The sequence below is a fragment of the Gouania willdenowi genome, chromosome 16 (genome assembly GCF_900634775.1).
Source record: "Gouania willdenowi chromosome 16, fGouWil2.1, whole genome shotgun sequence".
NCBI classification, from domain to species: domain Eukaryota; kingdom Metazoa; phylum Chordata; class Actinopteri; order Blenniiformes; family Gobiesocidae; genus Gouania; species Gouania willdenowi.
The window spans coordinates 11,508,456-11,526,964 of NC_041059.1; the positions used below are offsets into that span (position 1 = coordinate 11,508,456).

Genomic DNA, 18,509 nt, shown 5'->3' on the forward strand with positions numbered 1-18,509 from the left:
CAGTAACTTAAGATATACAAGAATATAATGCAAAATACCAATACCATTAGTAGCATTAAGCTAAGGCTGTGCAAATAATTGAAATTTTGTTATGATTTCGATTATTACACTCAACGATTACAAAAATGTCATAATTGAGAAAAAATTGTTATTGAAAAATAAATAAAACATTTTAATGCACGCACATGCAAACTTCACCCCTCTTAAAGCTAAAGCTAGCCTAGCATGCAGGCTAACACGAGGAAAGTTGTTGCCAGCGCTTTTGAAACATGGCAGGAGAAATGCAGCAAGAACACTTGGTAAACAAGCAAGACAAGTCAAATTCTCTTGTATGGGAAGACTTTAGGTTTGATGATGAAGACCTAGTGCAAAGACACATCACATGCAAGAAGTGTTTGGTTTGTTTAACATACTTGAATTTAGTGTTCGAAGAATTTTATTTATGTTTAAAAAATATATTTTACATTGTTTTGTGCAAAAAAAATAACTTTTTGATTGACAAAATGTTTGAATAATTGTGATTTCAATTAGAACTAAAATATTCATGAATATAATTTTTTTTATAATGGATCAGCCCTACATTAAGCCCTGCCCCCATCCTCACTGTACTGTGGCCAGATCAAACGTTTATAAAGTGACTTGAAACTCTGAATACTTTGGCATTGTTTTTGTTGTGAATCCAGGCTGTTCCATAGTTTCACTCACATACAGACGGACACAAACTCATCCAGGTACTTCCAATCTTAGGTATTATAACATTTCTAAAGCCCCTGGTACCATGAGGGTTCACTTTAAAAAAGAAAAATCTTTGTATGTTGACAGGTAGAGATTTTTAAAAACGCTTTAAATAAAATTAACGGAGTATAATATTTCACAAGGTCAAGGATTTTCAGTAACTCAGATTGAATAAAGAGATTATTAGTGTGTGCTAAATATTAAGTCTTATGTAGGATTCTTATTGCTCTTTTTTGTAATAGGAATTCATGAATTAGTATGAGTTAATATTATTATCTAAAATGTAAGCTTGACATTAGCTGAGAAGCTTTGTCAAGCGTGTGTTTTTTTTTTTGTACAGGGTGAACAGGTTTTGCATCTATGGAGCTCACCTAGCCCCAATCCTTGCTGTGGCAGATTAATCCATATTGAGGGCCTGTGAAGATTAACAAGGCAGGGTGCTGATGAGTCAATGCGGCTAATTACAAAGATCATTGTTGTTGTTTTTTCTCAGAAATGGAGTTTCAGTGCCTCAAAGAATCTTGGGAAAAGGCAAAGTTTCGCTTGCGGCTGTTGGAGGGTCATAATGACATCGTCACCTGCGTGGTTTCCGTCGACAACCTGGTGGTTTCTGGAAGGTAAGGCAGTAAATTAGCATAATGAATGAGCACATTTCATTTAACCTATCGCCAATAGCTGCTGCTCTCCCCCGCTGTCTCACACCTCTTTAATTTTTCTCTCCCACCTCGAGGACTTCACTCCATTTTATTTCAACCGATGTCGAACTCATTTAACTTTGTATTTCCCACCATCCATCACCGTACTTCTTCATCCTGCTGCGACCTCTCATTCTCACTCTGCACCTCTTGTTTTCTTTCAAGTCGAGATACAACCGTGAAGGTGTGGCACGTTCCTACGGCAACGGAGCACAAGAACCTGGGAGGTCACACGGGGGCGGTTACCGCTCTGTCAGCCCCTCCTCCTGAATACTGCAAGAGGCTGGGTGAGACTCGTCCTTTTAAAAACGTGTCATCACATTTAAATTGAGCCCAGTAACAACGTGGGTAACCAAACTGGGTCATGGAGGGCTGCGGTTCTGCCAGTTGCCACACACCTGAATCTGATGAAAGTGTTACCATGCATCTCTGCAATGTAATGAGCCTCTCCTTGCATTTAAGTGTGTCCACAGCCATCCAGGAAAGGTTTTGGACACTCATGCAGCAACATTCCATAATAATAGAAAGAATTTGGCACATCTAATCCTGATCAACAATTAAATTGAGAAAAAAATTATTCAAAGTTAAACAAATTGAGCATTAGTATGATAAAATCCATTACACCGGTACGTATATGTCATTTTCCCCCGATTTGCAGATTTCTACCAATTTCATTTTCAAATGGATAATTTTTGTGAATCATCTAAATTTGTTCAGGTCAGGTTAGCTTAGGTACCTTATCTTTATTTGGTGTAATAGAAAATGAGCTAAGCTTAGCGCAGATTTTCACCAATGACAATACTCGTAGCATTTCACTTCACAAATTCATTTTTTGCAACGCAAAAAGTCACTGTAAAGTGTAAAAAAAAAAAAAAAACAGGACAAAATACAACAAGATAACCAAAACACTTAAAAATCGGACGTGGCTGGGAAAGCCTTCTGTGTTTATTGCAATGACTTGGTTAAGTCTGGTTCCTGTGGACATGTTTCGTTGCTGGATTATGCATCTAAAGTGAAAAAAACATGTGGAAAAACTTGCCATCCGCCATAACAGCTACTCATTGACTCTGAATTTGCAAAACACTCGGCAACGCTTTCGGAAATCAAAGAAACAACTCACTGGGGATACGATCAACTGAAGAAACCTCAAGTGCTAAAGACATTGTTAAGGAGAGAGATGCTGCACAGGAAGAACATATGATGGGAATTAAAGAGGAAGGCAGTGCAGAAGTTGGTAGAACTTGCTGGAAAGAGGAAGAAGCTTTTAAACTAGTAGAAGTGCAAATTGTGAACTTTAAATAATGTAAATATTAATAACCTATAGCTATAAAACTTTTGTTGAACTGAAGAGTTAAGATTATGAGAACCAGAGCAAAGCATTGATGAAAACACAGTAGGTAGACTTTTTATTAAATATTTTCAATTCACTTCAATTCAACTTTATTTGAATTGCATCCTGTCTATAGTTGTGGGAACCTCTGGGTACCTCACGATACGATACGATACGCGATGCAAAGCTCACGATGACGATTATCTCACGATATGACAATACTGCGATTATTGATATATTGGTCAGAAATCAATCTACGATAATCTATGACTTAAGAAAAAAAAAGATTAAGTGAAAAAATAATTTTTTTATTTTATATCTCTGAAAAACAATAAATTGAAAAAGCGTTCTATGAACAGTAACACTATTTTAGTGCAACATTTCTGTAAATAAGTGTCAACATACCAATGTAAATGAATACGTATCTCCAATAGTGCTTTCTGTAAACAAAAAATAGGGTTTTTCTCAACAGTGACATCATTATAGTGCAATATTCCAGTAAACAATGTATTGGTTCCTTCAACAAACAGTGACAAAATCTCTGTGAAGACGTACCTGCACATTTTAGTGAAAAAGCAGAAAAGGTTTAAAAAAAATTATTATTATTTTTTTTAAATCAATACTTAGCGTGACCATATCAATAATCAATCATGCGGATAAATGTTGCGATATATCGTCGTATCGAGTTATCGTCACACTCTTACTTCTCTATAATATCAGCTCTAAGCTTCAGCGTGGCGACGCCCCCTGAACCCTCCCCTCATCACAACCACAAACACATTTCAGCTAAATATAGATTTTGCTGTTGCCATCCCTGATCATATTTGTAATACAGGTTCGCCAGTGTTTCATAGAGGTTTCTAAAAGTGTGGCTCAATCATGACTAACTGGGCTTTGTTGCTCACATAGACCTACAATGTGTGTGTTAAGCCCAATCCTTCAGTTTGGTAATTATAGGAGCAGTTCATCAGATCAGCCCTATTGAGAGATAACCTCTGCAGACACCCAAAGAGTTCACTGTCTGCCTGAGGCTGGCTGCCTTCCATCATTTAAACTCCAACACCCTGCCAGTGCCTGCCTCTCCACCTACTCACACTCCACACCTGCTACTCCAACCAACAATACACAGTCTGAAAGTGCAAAGAAACAGTGATTACAGTCTGCTACCTTTTTTTTTTTTTTTTTAAAGAAAGGGTTTGTTGTCTTTGGCCACCTTACATCTCCCTCTCGCATTAATATGTCTTTCCTAATCTCTCCCTCTATGATCAATCTTCCTCCTGCCAGCCTTTTCTCTGTCTTTGTCTGACAAGGAGAGGTTCATTTTGAGCGGCTCAGCGGACTGTAATGTGAAGATCTGGGCCCTGAGCATTGGTACGGCTTACACACACACACACACACACACACACACACACACACACACACACACACACACACACACACACACACACACACACACACACACACACACACACACACACACACACACACACACACACCTTTTTATATATATATCAATGTGGATGGAGCCTCAGGGCTCTGTCTGGGAAGAGTGTGCACATTGTAATGAATGTTTGCCTCTGTGAAAAATTGCCTGCATTAGGTTTTATTGAATTAGTATTTCCCTTTTGCCTTCAGGGCAGTGTGTTCGCTCTATCTACACTTTCAACGCTGTGACCGCGCTCTGCTTTGTGCCCGAGGACGACGGCTACATCATCACTGGATCAGGTGTGTGTCTTTGTGCAAACACAATGCACAGATTTCAAATGAAAGTGACTCATTTCTGGGTATTTTTTTTTTCTTTTTTTTTTTTAATAATCCATATGAAACAAAGACAATCTTAGTGTCATCAAAGTATGTGATGGTGTTTGGAATATTTAGTGCGTTGAATCATATTGTGGCATCATCTGCTATTGAGTTAGAGAGCATAGCAAAGGGCTGGGAACAGTGAGTTGAGGCAGTCTGGCTCAGGTGTGTGGAACGATAAACAGTAATGACTGCCAGTCGTCTGTCGGCACATATTAACCTCACTCTCCGTCTCACCCCTGCAGATGGGGGGAAAGTTCAAGCCTGGAGCTGGCACACTTTCCAACACTGCCAGTCAGTCAACGCTCACCAGGAAGCCGTCACTTCCATCCAGGTGGGGTGTGATGTCACTCCATGTCCTCAGAACAAGAGTTCACACTCGGGGCGTTCCAACTGCTTTCATTTACAACCTATTTTTAAACCATCGGTGGCTTACGATAAAGAAAGAAAGCACTTTCAAAGTTTTGACATGCTCTAAAGTGGTTTCAGATGTCTTGATTAGGAATTTGTGAAAAAAGCCTCTTTTCACATCAAATGTCTGCACTCACATCATCACACAAACTTCACTTATTTAATAAATTACAAAGGAACCAAAGGACATGCAGAGCTGCTGTTAGCTTACTGTACATTTACATTTATTGAAACTCAGAGCTGCATATTCATTTTTATTTCAATTTGCAATCATCTGAATATGCCCAAAGCATTAGAGTTTAGCACATCACTGTCAGCGTTTTTTATTGTTTACCATGCAAAGCAATACGGTAAATCCATTTATGGGCAACAGCAGCGCAGAGACGTCTTAAGGCTGTTATTCCACGTTTTTTGATTTCTTCTAATGTACACACACCCTCTCTGTGCACACAATCACACACAATAAGGACTCAAATCTCCATGACAACCATGTCTCTCATGGCCCTCCACAGGCTCAGGGTCCGCTGGTGTTCAGCGGCTCTGCTGACGGAGGGGTGTGTGTGTGGGAGAACCAGTGTTCGGATCGAGACCCTTTGACGCTGCTGCACCACTGGAGTGGCCCAGTGACGGGCAGCAGAGGGGGGCGTGTGACTCTCAGCCCGCGTGGGGACAAAGTGTTCCTGGCTTATGGTCACGCATGCATCAAAATCCTTCAATGGAGAACAGGTGATTTTTTTTAAATTATTATGTAAAGTATATAGATGTATTCAGGCACATGAAGCAGAAATTAGAATCATTTTATTGTCATTGTGCATACATTTTCACATACAATGAAACTGTGGCCGGAGGCCTCGGCTTCCATCGTCAAGAAAAACGGCATAAATAGTCGGAAAATATAAATAGGAAAGTGAAAGCTTAAATAAGAAAAAATAAACAGAATATTATTCCATTATGAATAAAAGTGCAAGCCAAGGTTGGGGCCAATTACAACTCAATTATGATGTTTTTTACCCCCCCAAAAAAAGTAAAAAATTACAATGATTATTTATCCTTGAAAGTTAATTTTAATTATGTTCTCAAATATTAAAGTTCACTTACAATTACTCACAATTACTGAGTCATCACATAAAACTTAACCTTACTCTTGTGTTAGCTTTCTGTTAGCATCTCTTATGATAACAAATCAGTTTTGACCCGTCTTAGATCAGCTGTAAAATACACTAAACAATATTATCTTTTATATATAGATATATCCTTTTTCTCATCTCTTGGTTACCTTGTTAGACTTCCTTATCCATGTTAATATAGGTTTTAATATTTTTGGTGTGGGCGTCTGAGCCCTTTTTGTGTCTGTATATCCCTCGATTTACTTTTTTTTAATTTTTTTAAATGGTAAAATGATTTTCAAGACAGCTGACAGGTAAACTCGATATGAAACATATTTTACATATTTAAACATATAAGTTTTGCATTCAATTCAATTGTAAATTAATGTTTTTAAAGAGTTTCCATTACAAAGTAATTTATCTGAACTAATTGTATTTCATTATCTGTTACGAGATTACATTTATAATTGACCCCAACCCTGATGCAAGCAGTGCTGGGCTGTGTGCGGTAGTTGGTCACGTGTGTGTGTGTGTGTGTGTGTGTGTGTGTGTGTGTGTGTGTGTGTGCGTGTGTGCGTGTGTGCGTGTGTGCGTGTGTGTGTGTGTGTGTGTGTGTGTGTGTGTGTGTGTGAGACACATGACCACACACAGATAGTTATTTGTGTGCCAGGTGGGCCCCATCTGCATAATTCCTGAACAAACATCTGTCCCAATTATCACAGGAACGATTTCCAGACTGACCAATCACAGCAGCATCACCGGGGTAACAGATTGTGTCCACCAGACAGGAAGCCTGCTAATTGGCTCCTGCTATGATGTTGCGAGTGGCGAGAGTTCTCTAAATCGTAAGTCATAGAACTTGACTCTCAGTGGGAAAGCACAGTGAGGATTTAAAGAGGAAAATGTTAAGCTCATGCTGCACCCTGTTGACCTCCAATCCTCTCATCGCTCTCTCTCTCTCTCCTCTTTCTTCAGTGTTCGCTCTGCCTCAGTGTCGCTATTTGGCTTCTCTGACCTGGCCTGAAGCTCCCAGAATCCTTTGCTTTGCATCGTGGGCGACAGGGAGCGGGGACCACCGATGGGTCACCGGAGGTCGCGACCTCGTTGTATGGGAGCAGCTCCCGAGCTCCGGACGACAGAAGTGCGTGTCAACACCTCCACCTCTGAACAATTCAGTCACTGCTGCTTTAACTTAGCTCCGATATGATTATTCATCATCTCTTTTGTGGTCGTCTGCTCTGCTGATTGGAAAGCTACGCTAGGCCTTAATATGTGCAAATGATTTGACGTGCCTTTGACTCACACATCTATTAAAATGTGTTTAATTAACTGTTTGTGTGAACGCTACAGGGGTGACGTCACCGTGAGGAAAGACGATAGAATAGATTCGAGCTTACTGGAGTCAGAGGGGGAGACGGAGGAAGACGAACAGAGCGATGGTACACACACACACACACACACACACACACACACACACACACACACACACACGCGCGCACACATTAATTCCAGCAAGTTCATTTTGTCTTCCTTTTTTTTTTTTTTTAGATATATAAGGTTTTGTTTATTCAGTCAAGTTTTTTTCAGGAAATGTTTATCTCCTGGCATGTTTGACTTTCAACTGCCAGTCTTCCTCAGAGGTGATCGCTTTAACGTATCCCCCCCGAGTTCTCTCATAAGGAAAGATAATCCTTGTCCTTCAGAACCTATATAAACTGGCAGATGACGGTCGAAACGTGAGATGAAATTTCCTGAATAACTTAAACTTTAACATTCACAGGTTTAATTAGTTGCTCTGGAATTACAAATTGCTCACTGTTAATTTCAAGATGATGCTTGTAACGAATCCTCACAACTGCCTATGTTAAATTTAGATTTCGAGGAAGAGGACGACAGTGACGGATGCAAAGAGTACCAGCGTGATGGATCACAACACGAAGTGTCTGGCTCGTGGTTTCGCTGCGTTCTTCAGTGAGCAACGTCACTTTGTCACACGAGGAGACCGCGGCCTGCAGCCATGAGGAGGAAATGAGAGCGTTGTGTGTGTGTGTGTGTGTGTGTGTGTCTGTGTCTGTGTCTGTGTGTTGTGTGTTGTGTGTTGTGCGTGTGTCTGTGTGTGTGCGTGTGTGTGTGTGTCAAGCGGACTGTTTTCTATGAAAATATTTTCACATGCAATAAAGGTGTCACACTGTGACTCTCTTCCACATTCGCATCCGTGCTTGTTTTATTTTCACTTGACCCCGCCTCTTTCTGAGATAACTGCTTCATCGTCGATGATGCTGGTGCAACTGGTGTAAATGAATAATGCATCCGTTCCATCCTCCATCTCCTCCTCCTCCTCTTTGCTCTCCGTCCTTGTCCTTTGCTGCTTTTATAAACTGAGGGGTTTGTCTTTTTAATCCCCAGTCTCCAAATTGAGCATATTAATGTTGTCCTCAGTATCACTTCTGTTTGCTTTTTCTAAATCTTTATTCTTCCGTGTCCATTTTAATTGAACTTGGTTAAAAAAAACAAAACCTCACATAATTAGCATTTTAATCTCCTTCCTACAGTCTTTTGCCCTCACTATGTCGCTCTCTCTCCACTCTCTTGCTCTGGCGGACTCTACATGTCTCTGTCGCTAAGGCAACCGATGCTTTTTTTTTCCCCCTGACTTGCTCTCTGTATCTCCCCCCTTCTCTCAGCTTCCTCTCATTCCTCTCTCCACTGCCAGAGGTAGGCATGATAACTGATATGTGTCGGAGTGTGTGTGCATCTGTGTCCATCTCTGCTGACATTTCTGTGGCATTTAGACAGTAGTTAGAAAATGGGGAAGTTGCCACTCTGCGATCAAAGTGCCAGACAGTGTATTGGCTCCATGCGTGATGCTTCTGATGATGATTTACGTGCTCCGCTCAGGTGTGTGGACTGAAAGTGTGTGTGAGAGAGCAGAGCGGGAAAGGGCTGTTCACTTCTGGATGTTTTAGGAGGCACATATTGATGAACATGTGGCGCCTCATCGAGTTTTTAAATTTAAACAAACGCACCTGTGAGAAGTGTGTATGTTTTTATGTTAAGTGACAGTAGGGTTTGTGCCAAATACTTATAATATTGTGTGTTTATTTTATGTGGGAAGATCAAAGACAAAAGCAGGACCCTCCCTCTGTCTCTCCCTCTCCATTCCTCTCTTGCCCCTCTGTTTCATCTTCCAGAGAGATGATCGGAGAAGAGTGAACGGAGCGAAGCGATGGAGAGATGGTAAGATGGACAGTTTCTGGAGTGCAAAGAAAAATGTCATCCTGATTGATGCCTGGCAGTGGAATTGATGCCTGGACTGTTGAGGTCATGCAGATCAGCTGTAAACTGTCTTGGTAACTTCTCAGCCTTCTCCCATCTTCTTTCTCCAGTTCCATCTCTCCTGTCGCACGACTGACTGCCCTCATCTTCTTCCTGGTCGCTCTGGTGACAGAACCTTCTACCTGTAACCGCGACGATGGCGAGGAACCGGCTGATACTCTGTTGGTCACTGCCCAGGTTACACCCACTCCTTTGTGGGCAGTGATCTGGGGTCCCACGCAACAACTGGATGATGAGACCTACCACTTTGCCTTCAGCCAGGAAACTGACCAGCTCTCCCAGCAGGCCAGCACCACCTCACCTGGAGATCGGCATCATCCAGACGCAAGCTTAGCATCCAGAGAAAGATCCTCCTTAGAGTCCATTAACCAGGAGGGAGCGGAAGGTGTGGACGCAGAGGCTGAGGAGACGGAGCCTGAGGAAGGTGGGGATCAGGAGATGCACACGGAGGACTTTAAAACAAAGCAGTTCATGTGAATAGACAGCACCTACAAGGATTACTCCAGGGAGTGAGCTATCATCAGTGAAGGCTGACGCCTCACTGTGAGCAGCCATCTGTGAGGGAAGCCTAATAAAGTTTCATCACTCACAGAGAGGGATCTGTCACTGTCAGAAGTGCAGAACACTGGGACTCAGTGATGATTTAAAGTCAGATCTGATGACTTCATGAGCTTCATCTTCTGTTCTGGTCACAGTTTGACATGGTCATCATTTTTACCTTTGTGTGTGTGTGTGTGTGTGTTACAGTGGACCCACAGTTCTACGTCACTGTGACCATCTCGTCACTGCTTATCCTGACAGCCGTCATCATTACAGCTAAACTCTGGTAGGTTGATAAACTTTTTGTGTCTTTACCTGCCACTTCCTGTCAAACACCAGAAGTTGTGTATTTACATTTGTATTGTCTGTGTATTGTTATAAATCACAGTTTTCCAAAAAAGAATATATACAAAGCGTAACCGTTAAGGAAGTAGGCTTGTAAACGGAAGGTCACCAGTTCAAATCAGACTTGGGTCATCACTGCGGGACGTTGAGCAAGTCCATCCATCCATCTTCAAACCCGCTAATTCCCGTTTATCAGGGTCGCGGGGGTCTGCCGGTGCCAATTTCCGGCTCTCATTGGGCGCTGGGCGGGGGTACACCCTGGACAGGGCGCCAATCCATCACAACATTGAGCAAGTCCATTAACCACTACTGCTCGTGTTGTTGAAGGAAAGAATCTGCTAAATTAAACTGTAATCGAGGGATCTTATTATTCGCTGCTGGATTCAAACACAGACTCTCAGCCATCTTCTCTGACTACTAGGCCACCACTCCGTTTTTACTTTAAGAAGAAAGTCTATATGTTGGATAACATAGTGTTATTCACTGAAGCTGGATGGAAGTCATTTTATACCGGCTTATCTTAAACAGGGACATTGGGTGTTAGGCTTGTCTATGTATCTTTCACCAGTATATGTCACAGAGACATCTCAGGCCAATGTACATTAGCACTGTGCGAGCAATTTTGGTAAATTGTCATTAATGTAACATTCACCTCTTTGGAATATGGGAGGAAATCAGAATAAATGGAGGAATGCCAAGACGAGCACATGCAAACACTGAGGTTTTATTTCTCCCCATCAAAGCTGCTTGATGGGAGGCAGCACTTTGTTCTAAAATAGGTGATTAGCTTTAGTAATGGCACTGTAGTCATGTTGAAAACAAACACAGAAACACTGGAATTAACTCAAAGAATTATGTACATAATAACTGTAACACAATATTCTTTTATTGGCTGTTCCAGTTAAGGTTCCTCACAGGTTCCACTCATGTCCATCTACTTCATTCCTATATAAACTTTATTTATACATTATTTTACTCTTTTGTTGCCACATTTTTTGTCCAAACCACCTCACTGACATCTAACCTGCCAACAGATACATCATCCTCTCACTTTTGTTTTGACTTTAAAAAGCCAAGTGTGTCATATTTTAGACATTAAAAGCCTGGAAATGTGATTTAAACTTATTAACAATGTTTGATTGTCAACATTGGTCCTCGCGATACAAAATGAAAAGCCTTTAGAGCGATGAAGAGGACAGATGTGCAGCGTTGCAGTGAGAATTACACTGACAGATCCAGATGTGTGGAGGTTCACACTGATTGGTGCGTCATCTTCATACGTGTGACTGTGGATTACGTAATGTGAGAGTTGAGCAATTGCCTGCTAATGACTTTATTAATAACTCTTGTGTTGCCGAACGTCACGATGAGCCGTTTACAGCCTTTCAGGTTGCAGTGATTTAACACTCACTGTAAACAGCAGAATGGGAGGAACGAACAAACGCTGTGATCTGTTGCTCGCAGACTTCTCCAGTGTCAGGGTGCATTAACAGCTCAGCATCCCTTAAATCCCTCTCTGTGGACGTAAATACACGGGCTTTTGTCTCTTTGTGTTACATTTGCAAGGCAGGTAGAAAGAGCTCGCTACAAAACACGGTCATTAGGTGAAGATGGGGGGTCAGGTTACGTACCGAGGCACCTCCTCAATAACGTCCAGTTTATTTTACCTCAGAGTTTTCATACTCATCTTTCACTCTCTCTCTCTCCATTTCTTCTTCACATTCAAGCTTTTTTTCTTTCTTTGTTTCCCATCATAAATTTTTATCTGCCCATCTCATCCAAATTACTCTCCCTTTACTCTTTGTTTCACAGCATGACTAAGCATCCATTTGTTCTTATTTTTCCACTCTTTTCAATACTCTTCTTGATTCCCTTTGAACCCTATACTACTCTCTGCCAAAGAGGTAATAATATTTTCAACAATGTTTATACATTTGTTTGTCTGCCTATTAGCAGGTCAATGTCAAAAGACCTCAAGACCTTACGTCATGGAAGAATCAATTATATTTTGGAGCGGATCAATGTACTACTGATTCTAGATCCGTTAAAAAAAATCCAAAAATCCCAATCTGTCATCATTGGCGAATTTTTAAAAATTCATATCTTGGTTCGTAATTGACTCATCTTTATGAAATTGATTCAGTTATGTCGTGTTGGTTCCTAAATTACGCCACAGAGTTTAGTCCCAATTGGATCCGGATTGCGCATTTTGTTGCGATCTTTCAAAAAATGGTGGAACCCAAACATGTGGACCTACTGTATCATTAGTCCCTGCAACCCTGAAAAGGAGCAGGTCGGAAAATGGATGGATGTGTCGTTATTAATGGGGATAGAAATTTCTTCCAAGCCTTTAAAAATGTAAATGAACATAATCAGAATCACTGATCTAAATTACTGTGAATATCTGACAAAGAGGATATTTGGTGCTTGGCGGAGGTTGGTGCTCTCTGGGTTCTCTTGTTCACAAATAATATCTACTTTCTTTATCCACATACCCAAGGTTCTTCTGTTTTTTTTTTGACAGTGTCCTTTTCCTTCAGTTATGGTCACTTTTTGTTCTTTGTTGATCGTCTCTGTGCAGTCTGCACTCTTCTTATCTCCCTCTCACTCTCCCAGCACCACAAGTCTGAGTCTGTCCTCAGATCCACAGATAATCCTGTCACTTGCTGTGAGCTGATAGAAAAAAAGCCCAAACTGGCACTCTCGTTTTAATAGCTGACTTTACCTGCCTGTGCTGCTGCACGCAGAGCACTCTCACCATAGCTCAGAGTTAGAGTTATGGCCTCTTTCTATGAGTTGGCTGGTGCCTTAGTGTCATAAATGTGTAAATACTGCCATGTGTTGGATGAGAAAGTGGTTTGAGCGAGATGAGGCTACAGATGGACTGAAACGATGCTCTATGGTGGAAATTGGCCAGTGTCCTTTTCATTAAGATCCTCAAATAGCAGCATATGTGTCCGATGATTTTCCAAAGCCAGAAATTGTCAGTGTGGTTAAGGTAATCAGTGAATAAGGTGGTTTTTGTGTGTGTTTAGTGCCATCAGTGTGAGAACTGAGGGGAATGAAAGTGGAGAATGGCTTTTCGAGCAGTTAGAACAGCTTTGTTGTGCCTCTCGTGTTTTTAAAAGCTGTAACCTGTGACTCGGCCTCAGGGCATCACTTTAACTCACTATACTTCATCAAAGTAATGGTCCATGTTCTCAGTGGTACGTCACTGCTCTGTCCAGCTTCTACAGCCTGTTGTATCCTCCCTCCCACAGAGCTGTGATGAGTCCAGTACGTGCACTAATTCTCAGCACAGTCGTAGTGTAGTAATGCTAAAGGGCTCCTGATGCTTCCCATCTTCACACCCCATGTTTTTCTGAATATTATATCAAAGTCCAACCCTGACATGCTTTGGTTCAACCTTCTTTTCATCTGCTTGAACTGAAATTCTGTCATCTATTGTGTTTTCCTCTTCTCTTTACTCCATTCCTTCTCTTCTCTATCAACACATTTTTCTGCTCTCACTGTTCTTGCTTTCTCCATCTACCCCTCTATCTCCATGCTTTTCTTCCTCCATCCATCCATTTAACTATCCCTTTCCCCCAGTTACGATCGCAGCTGTTCTCAGCATCCGCCTCCGCTTTCCCGTGGCGTGGCTCCCCCACTCTCGCTGGCGCTCCCCCGATCCCTCGCTTCAGAGGACAGCCGGCAGACGCTGCACAGCACCTCATCCTCCTTCACCGACAGAGAGAGGTAATGAGTCGCCTCAGCAGAACCTCACAGTCTGAGTGTGTATGAGTTTTATGTGAGTCTCTAAACACCTCTTTACTTCTTGTGTGTGTGGGTATTGCATTGTGAGGATGCACACACGCAGTGTAATTGGACAGTGGTGCTATTCACTGAGGAGTAACAAGCCTGGAGTGGTGGTGATGATGATATATCAGTCTTATAAACTGCATCTCACAATGACTCATCACGGGTCCATGGAAACATCATCCATCCTCCACGTAACAATAGTTTTATTCCAGCGTATTTTAAAGTTAATCACAATCAGGATAATTATGGAGCTGCTCATCACGCCTCTTTCTCACTTCCTCTCCCCCCATCAACTTCCTCCTTCCTACTATTTTTTCCTTCTTCCTTCTCCTCAGTCTTTCTCCCTCACCACCCTTTCATTCCCCTGTGAGGCAGCGTTCCTTTTGCCACTTTATCAGCTTCAGGCCTTTGTGCTCCACTTTTCTCTTCATCTGAGCTCCAGAACCTTCCAAAAACCCTGCTCTCTTTCTTTCTTTTCTTTCCTCCTCTTCTTCTTCTCTGTCTCTTCCTGTGTTAGGATCCCAGTTGTAAATCTCTGAGGAGACTGATTTATCCACGTGGTAAACATTGCTACGGGGGCCTGCGGAAGAACATCAACACAACCAGAGGGTGTGCCCCAGAGTGCCGTTTTACTTTCCTCTGAAACTGTGAAATGAATTCTGGGATCCCACATGTTCCACCATCACAAAACACTTCTGCTTCCCCAAGGTCTAAAGATTTAAAGCTCATCCTTCGCCGCTCGCTCCTTCCCTCTCGGAGTGAATTTCTTTTGTGCAGTTCTGCGTCACTCCAACGTACCACTGAAATTTCCACCCCCCTGTATGGCTTCGAGCTCTACCAAGCTACCTACCAGTTTCATGCTTCAACCTGCCATGACTAATCACAAACAAGCAGCCATGCAGCATCCTATTAGCCCCGTGATGATGACCTACCTGAGCTTCCAAAAGCTGTTTCCAGGGATGTAGCAGCCCAGGTGATGCTGTTCGCTACTAAAACCCATCCTGCTGACTGTTTTCTTCATCAATGTAAGCTCCCTTTTTGCGGAGTGGCAACTGGTTAATAAATGGTTAAAACCTCATTTTCTGCATCTTCAAACACTGAACAGGGTATTTCACAAAGCTGCTTGGCACAGCTGTAGCCAATAGGCAATGTGTTTAACATGTCACGCTCCAAAAACTGATGTTTATTCATGCTTTGGGCGCCGGAAATGCAAATAGAGTTGTGTGTGTGTGTGTGTTCCAACCTGCAGTATGTAGAAGGGGCTTTTGTTATAGTTTTTCTTCATGATTTGTTCTCTTAATTATCTGGCTGACGTTGGCTCCCTTTGTTAGTTTTTCTGAGCAGATTTTGCTCCTGTTGAACTGTGTTGAGGTGTGTTCACAAAATAGAACACTTCATCTGAAAAATCAATGTTTCCCCAAAGGCTCATGGTAATTAGTAACAGTAAAGTGCACATGTGATCAAAGGACTGAATTTTAGTGATTTATCAGACAAACAGATCATTCCTCCTTGTGCATTGTATTAGCTGGGCACGCCAAAGGAAAGTAGCATCTTTTTTCTGTTACCTCTGATCGCTCTGCATGAAAACGACATAAGAAACTTTCTTTAAATCTATTATCTTATTTATTATAAGTGTCTCTTTTATCAACGAGTGGTGCAAAGTCAAATGTAAGTGTTGCCACTTTTATTTTTTTTAGTAGCTTTGAACAATGAATTCCTACAGTTAGTCACATCTTCACTGCAGACGTTGTGCTGGTGACATCATATGTGGTTTCTATAATCCTCCATTGATTCAGTCGTGTGATTTTATCGCAGCATTCCTGTAGCAATGTGGTCTCTCTGTAGCATGGACGTTCAATAAAGACTCAACTCTGGCGTTTTAGCTTCTATCTGTATTGGTACTAAATGAACACCCCAGGGCAGGAGTGAGCTGTTCAGTGCTTTACAGGAAGTATAAAGCCTACAGTGGGCTTTTTAATGCCTACCCATGAATTCTTCTAATCTCTCTGACGTCAAACAAGATTTTCTCCACTACATTTTCAACCATGGGTTTGGGATTAAAAAAAGGCGGACACGTGCCAGTCATGTTTTCACCCACGAGGGAGTCTTTTATCTCCTCACCTCCTAAAGATTGCTCTCGCTTTAGGAGGATTATCAGGGAGCTTCGTGCTCGTGTCCTTTGTGTACAGTTTTTCAAAACAAAATGTCAATACAAACAAAAGCTGACACAGGGAGAAAAATGCCACTTGACGAGTGTATTGACATTCTTCGCCAGGAAGCCACACAGTTTCCATCTCATCTGGGCATATTACGGATCAACCACAGACATTGATTGGGCTTCACTTGGACGTTTAGCAGTTAAGTAACTGTGAGGATAATACAAAAAGTAACTGTTGCAGTAATAAGTAAACACAATGAAGCCAAAGATGGCAATACAGTCACTTATAATGATCACAATATTAAAACTAGTCAGTCATCTCTACACCCAAAGGTTTCACGTCAGTTTTAATATTGGTAAATGCTGTCACATTTAAAATTGTGTGGTTACAGCAGGGGTGTTTTAATTGTTTTATTCCATCTCATCAGAGGTTGAATTAATCACAAAAACATGTTTAATCCTGCAGATAAACCTGTTGAAAGCATTTGTTAGCAAATCATTTACTTCCATTTACTTCTGTTTATTCCATTATTAATGCTAACACCAACCATCCTCACATCTTCCTTAACTACATCAACAAACTGTGGTCTTCTGCAACAATTTCCTACAGCTCCACCATAGATGTCCCTCTGATGCACTAATTTCTAACATTGTCAATCACAGTTACATCCAAAGAAACAGGATTTTTATATTCAGGGTCAACTATCCTAAAGCTGGGGAAAAAGCGATAGAGAAAATAAAAGTAAAGGCAGTGTGGACTGGATGGCACAGGTGTAAAGAGTACTGATATATCCTACTCAAGTAGAAGTACTGTTACTTGATTGAAATTGTACTCAAATACAAGTACAAGTAAGTCATACATAAAATTAGGGGTGTCACTTTAACGCGTTAATTGCGATTAATTAATTACAGGCAAAATTAACGCGCTGAAAAAATGAATCGCGTCTTCTTTTTTTTTGCACCGCAAACAGCGCGGAACCTCTCATTGCACGCATTCCCGATGTACCCAGAACTACCGACTCACCAACTACAACGGTCGAACCTGAGGAGTCGAAAAAAAAAACACAAAACACACCGGATGGGAAACTATAGCCCAGTTATGTGCAAATTGTGCAAGAAAGAGTTTGTGGATCACCAGAGGTCTGCTAACCTCCAGCGGAGCTCTTCCAACTCAATGCTAACTATGTAGCAGCTAGCACAGACAGCGGTCCTTCGGACGGTACACACGACCAAGCAGACAGAGTGGCCCATACTGGACAAGATGACAGGGTTCAGAGACAAAATGAACAAATTCCATGAGTGACAAATGAACAAAGTGAGTGGATAAATGATTGTAGTGAACAGTGACTACTATCGGCGGTAGAGGATGGCTACTCCTACTACTAGAAGTGACTTAATTTTGTGATGAACAATGTTATTTTTGATGTGCTAATTTACAGCACTGTGATTGATGGGTCTGTTTCATTTATTTTATATTATCTGAAGGAGAGAAAAAAACAAGTTCGGTGTTCATTAATTGTATTGCTCAGAAAAGTGTTCTTAATGTTTATGATGTGCTAATGTATAGCACTGCATATAGACCTGATGTTTTATTTCATTTCTATTATTTGGAGATTGACAAAAGTACACATCAATATTTCCCCTGATGGTCTAAACTAAAGGTGTCAGCAGCCGTTTATAGTTTCACATACAGAGGAATGGAAATGTTTCAAGTCTGTTAAAAACAATAAATGACTTTAAAAAGCCACTTTGTTAAACATCATTTTTTCGATCTGCCACAATAATGTAATTCAAATGAAAATACCTCAAGTTGAGGGCATTTCTCAGCAATTTTTAGGTGAGATTAATTAATCACAATTAATTAATCGCACAACACTACATAAAATTTGGATTGGAGTTGTAGAGACCCCCGAAGGAAACATGAAGAAGAACAATACTTTCTCAGCATCACTGCAAACCTCAACCTTTCCACCTTCTCTCCCCATAGTTTCATAGTCTCACTACAGATATCCATGATGTCTGTGATAATTTTCCTCATCGCCTCACTGTTGATTCCTCACAGCGTGACCACACTCAGATTCACACTTTTGCCAAGCACACATTTAACTTTCATGTTGCACACACATGCCAGATAGCAGTTTGGCAATTGCAAACACCTCTAGAGGTGTACAGCTGTTAAAATTCACATCTCAATCTGTTACAAAAAAATAAATAAAATTAAGAAGAAAAAAAATAAAACCCAGAAAGGC

The 18,509-nt window shown here is 41.2% G+C and overlaps 2 protein-coding genes across 5 annotated transcripts in view; both read left to right on the forward strand.

The window, feature by feature from the left end:
- The window catches only part of LOC114477424 (F-box/WD repeat-containing protein 7), a 30,112-nt gene that overhangs the window by 7,989 nt on the left and 3,614 nt on the right, over positions 1-18,509 (forward strand). For both annotated transcript variants that reach the window (XM_028469689.1, XM_028469688.1), the window contains exons 4-13: positions 1,229-1,352; positions 1,596-1,717; positions 4,045-4,131; positions 4,396-4,485; positions 4,809-4,897; positions 5,487-5,700; positions 6,803-6,925; positions 7,056-7,221; positions 7,431-7,519; positions 7,955-8,214. In XM_028469689.1, coding sequence (XP_028325490.1) covers positions 1,229-1,352; positions 1,596-1,717; positions 4,045-4,131; positions 4,396-4,485; positions 4,809-4,897; positions 5,487-5,700; positions 6,803-6,925; positions 7,056-7,221; positions 7,431-7,519; positions 7,955-8,055 — 1,205 coding nt within the window. In that variant the 3' untranslated portion in view covers positions 8,056-8,214. The remainder of the gene's footprint in view (positions 1-1,228; positions 1,353-1,595; positions 1,718-4,044; positions 4,132-4,395; positions 4,486-4,808; positions 4,898-5,486; positions 5,701-6,802; positions 6,926-7,055; positions 7,222-7,430; positions 7,520-7,954; positions 8,215-18,509) is intronic.
- pianp (PILR alpha associated neural protein) lies at positions 8,415-17,762 on the forward strand. Of its 3 annotated transcripts, none has more exons than XM_028469693.1 (6): positions 8,415-8,795; positions 9,272-9,317; positions 9,467-9,840; positions 10,164-10,242; positions 13,893-14,039; positions 14,620-17,762. In XM_028469693.1, the coding sequence occupies exons 2-6, from the start codon at positions 9,307-9,309 to the stop codon at positions 14,639-14,641; spliced, it is 633 nt and encodes a 210-aa protein (XP_028325494.1). In that variant the 5' UTR covers positions 8,415-8,795; positions 9,272-9,306; the 3' UTR covers positions 14,642-17,762. The 3 variants fall into 3 exon arrangements, with proteins under 3 accessions (XP_028325494.1, XP_028325493.1, XP_028325495.1); XM_028469692.1 differs by having other exon boundaries at positions 8,418-8,795; positions 9,196-9,317; XM_028469694.1 differs by lacking the exon at positions 8,415-8,795 and adding an exon at positions 8,806-8,978.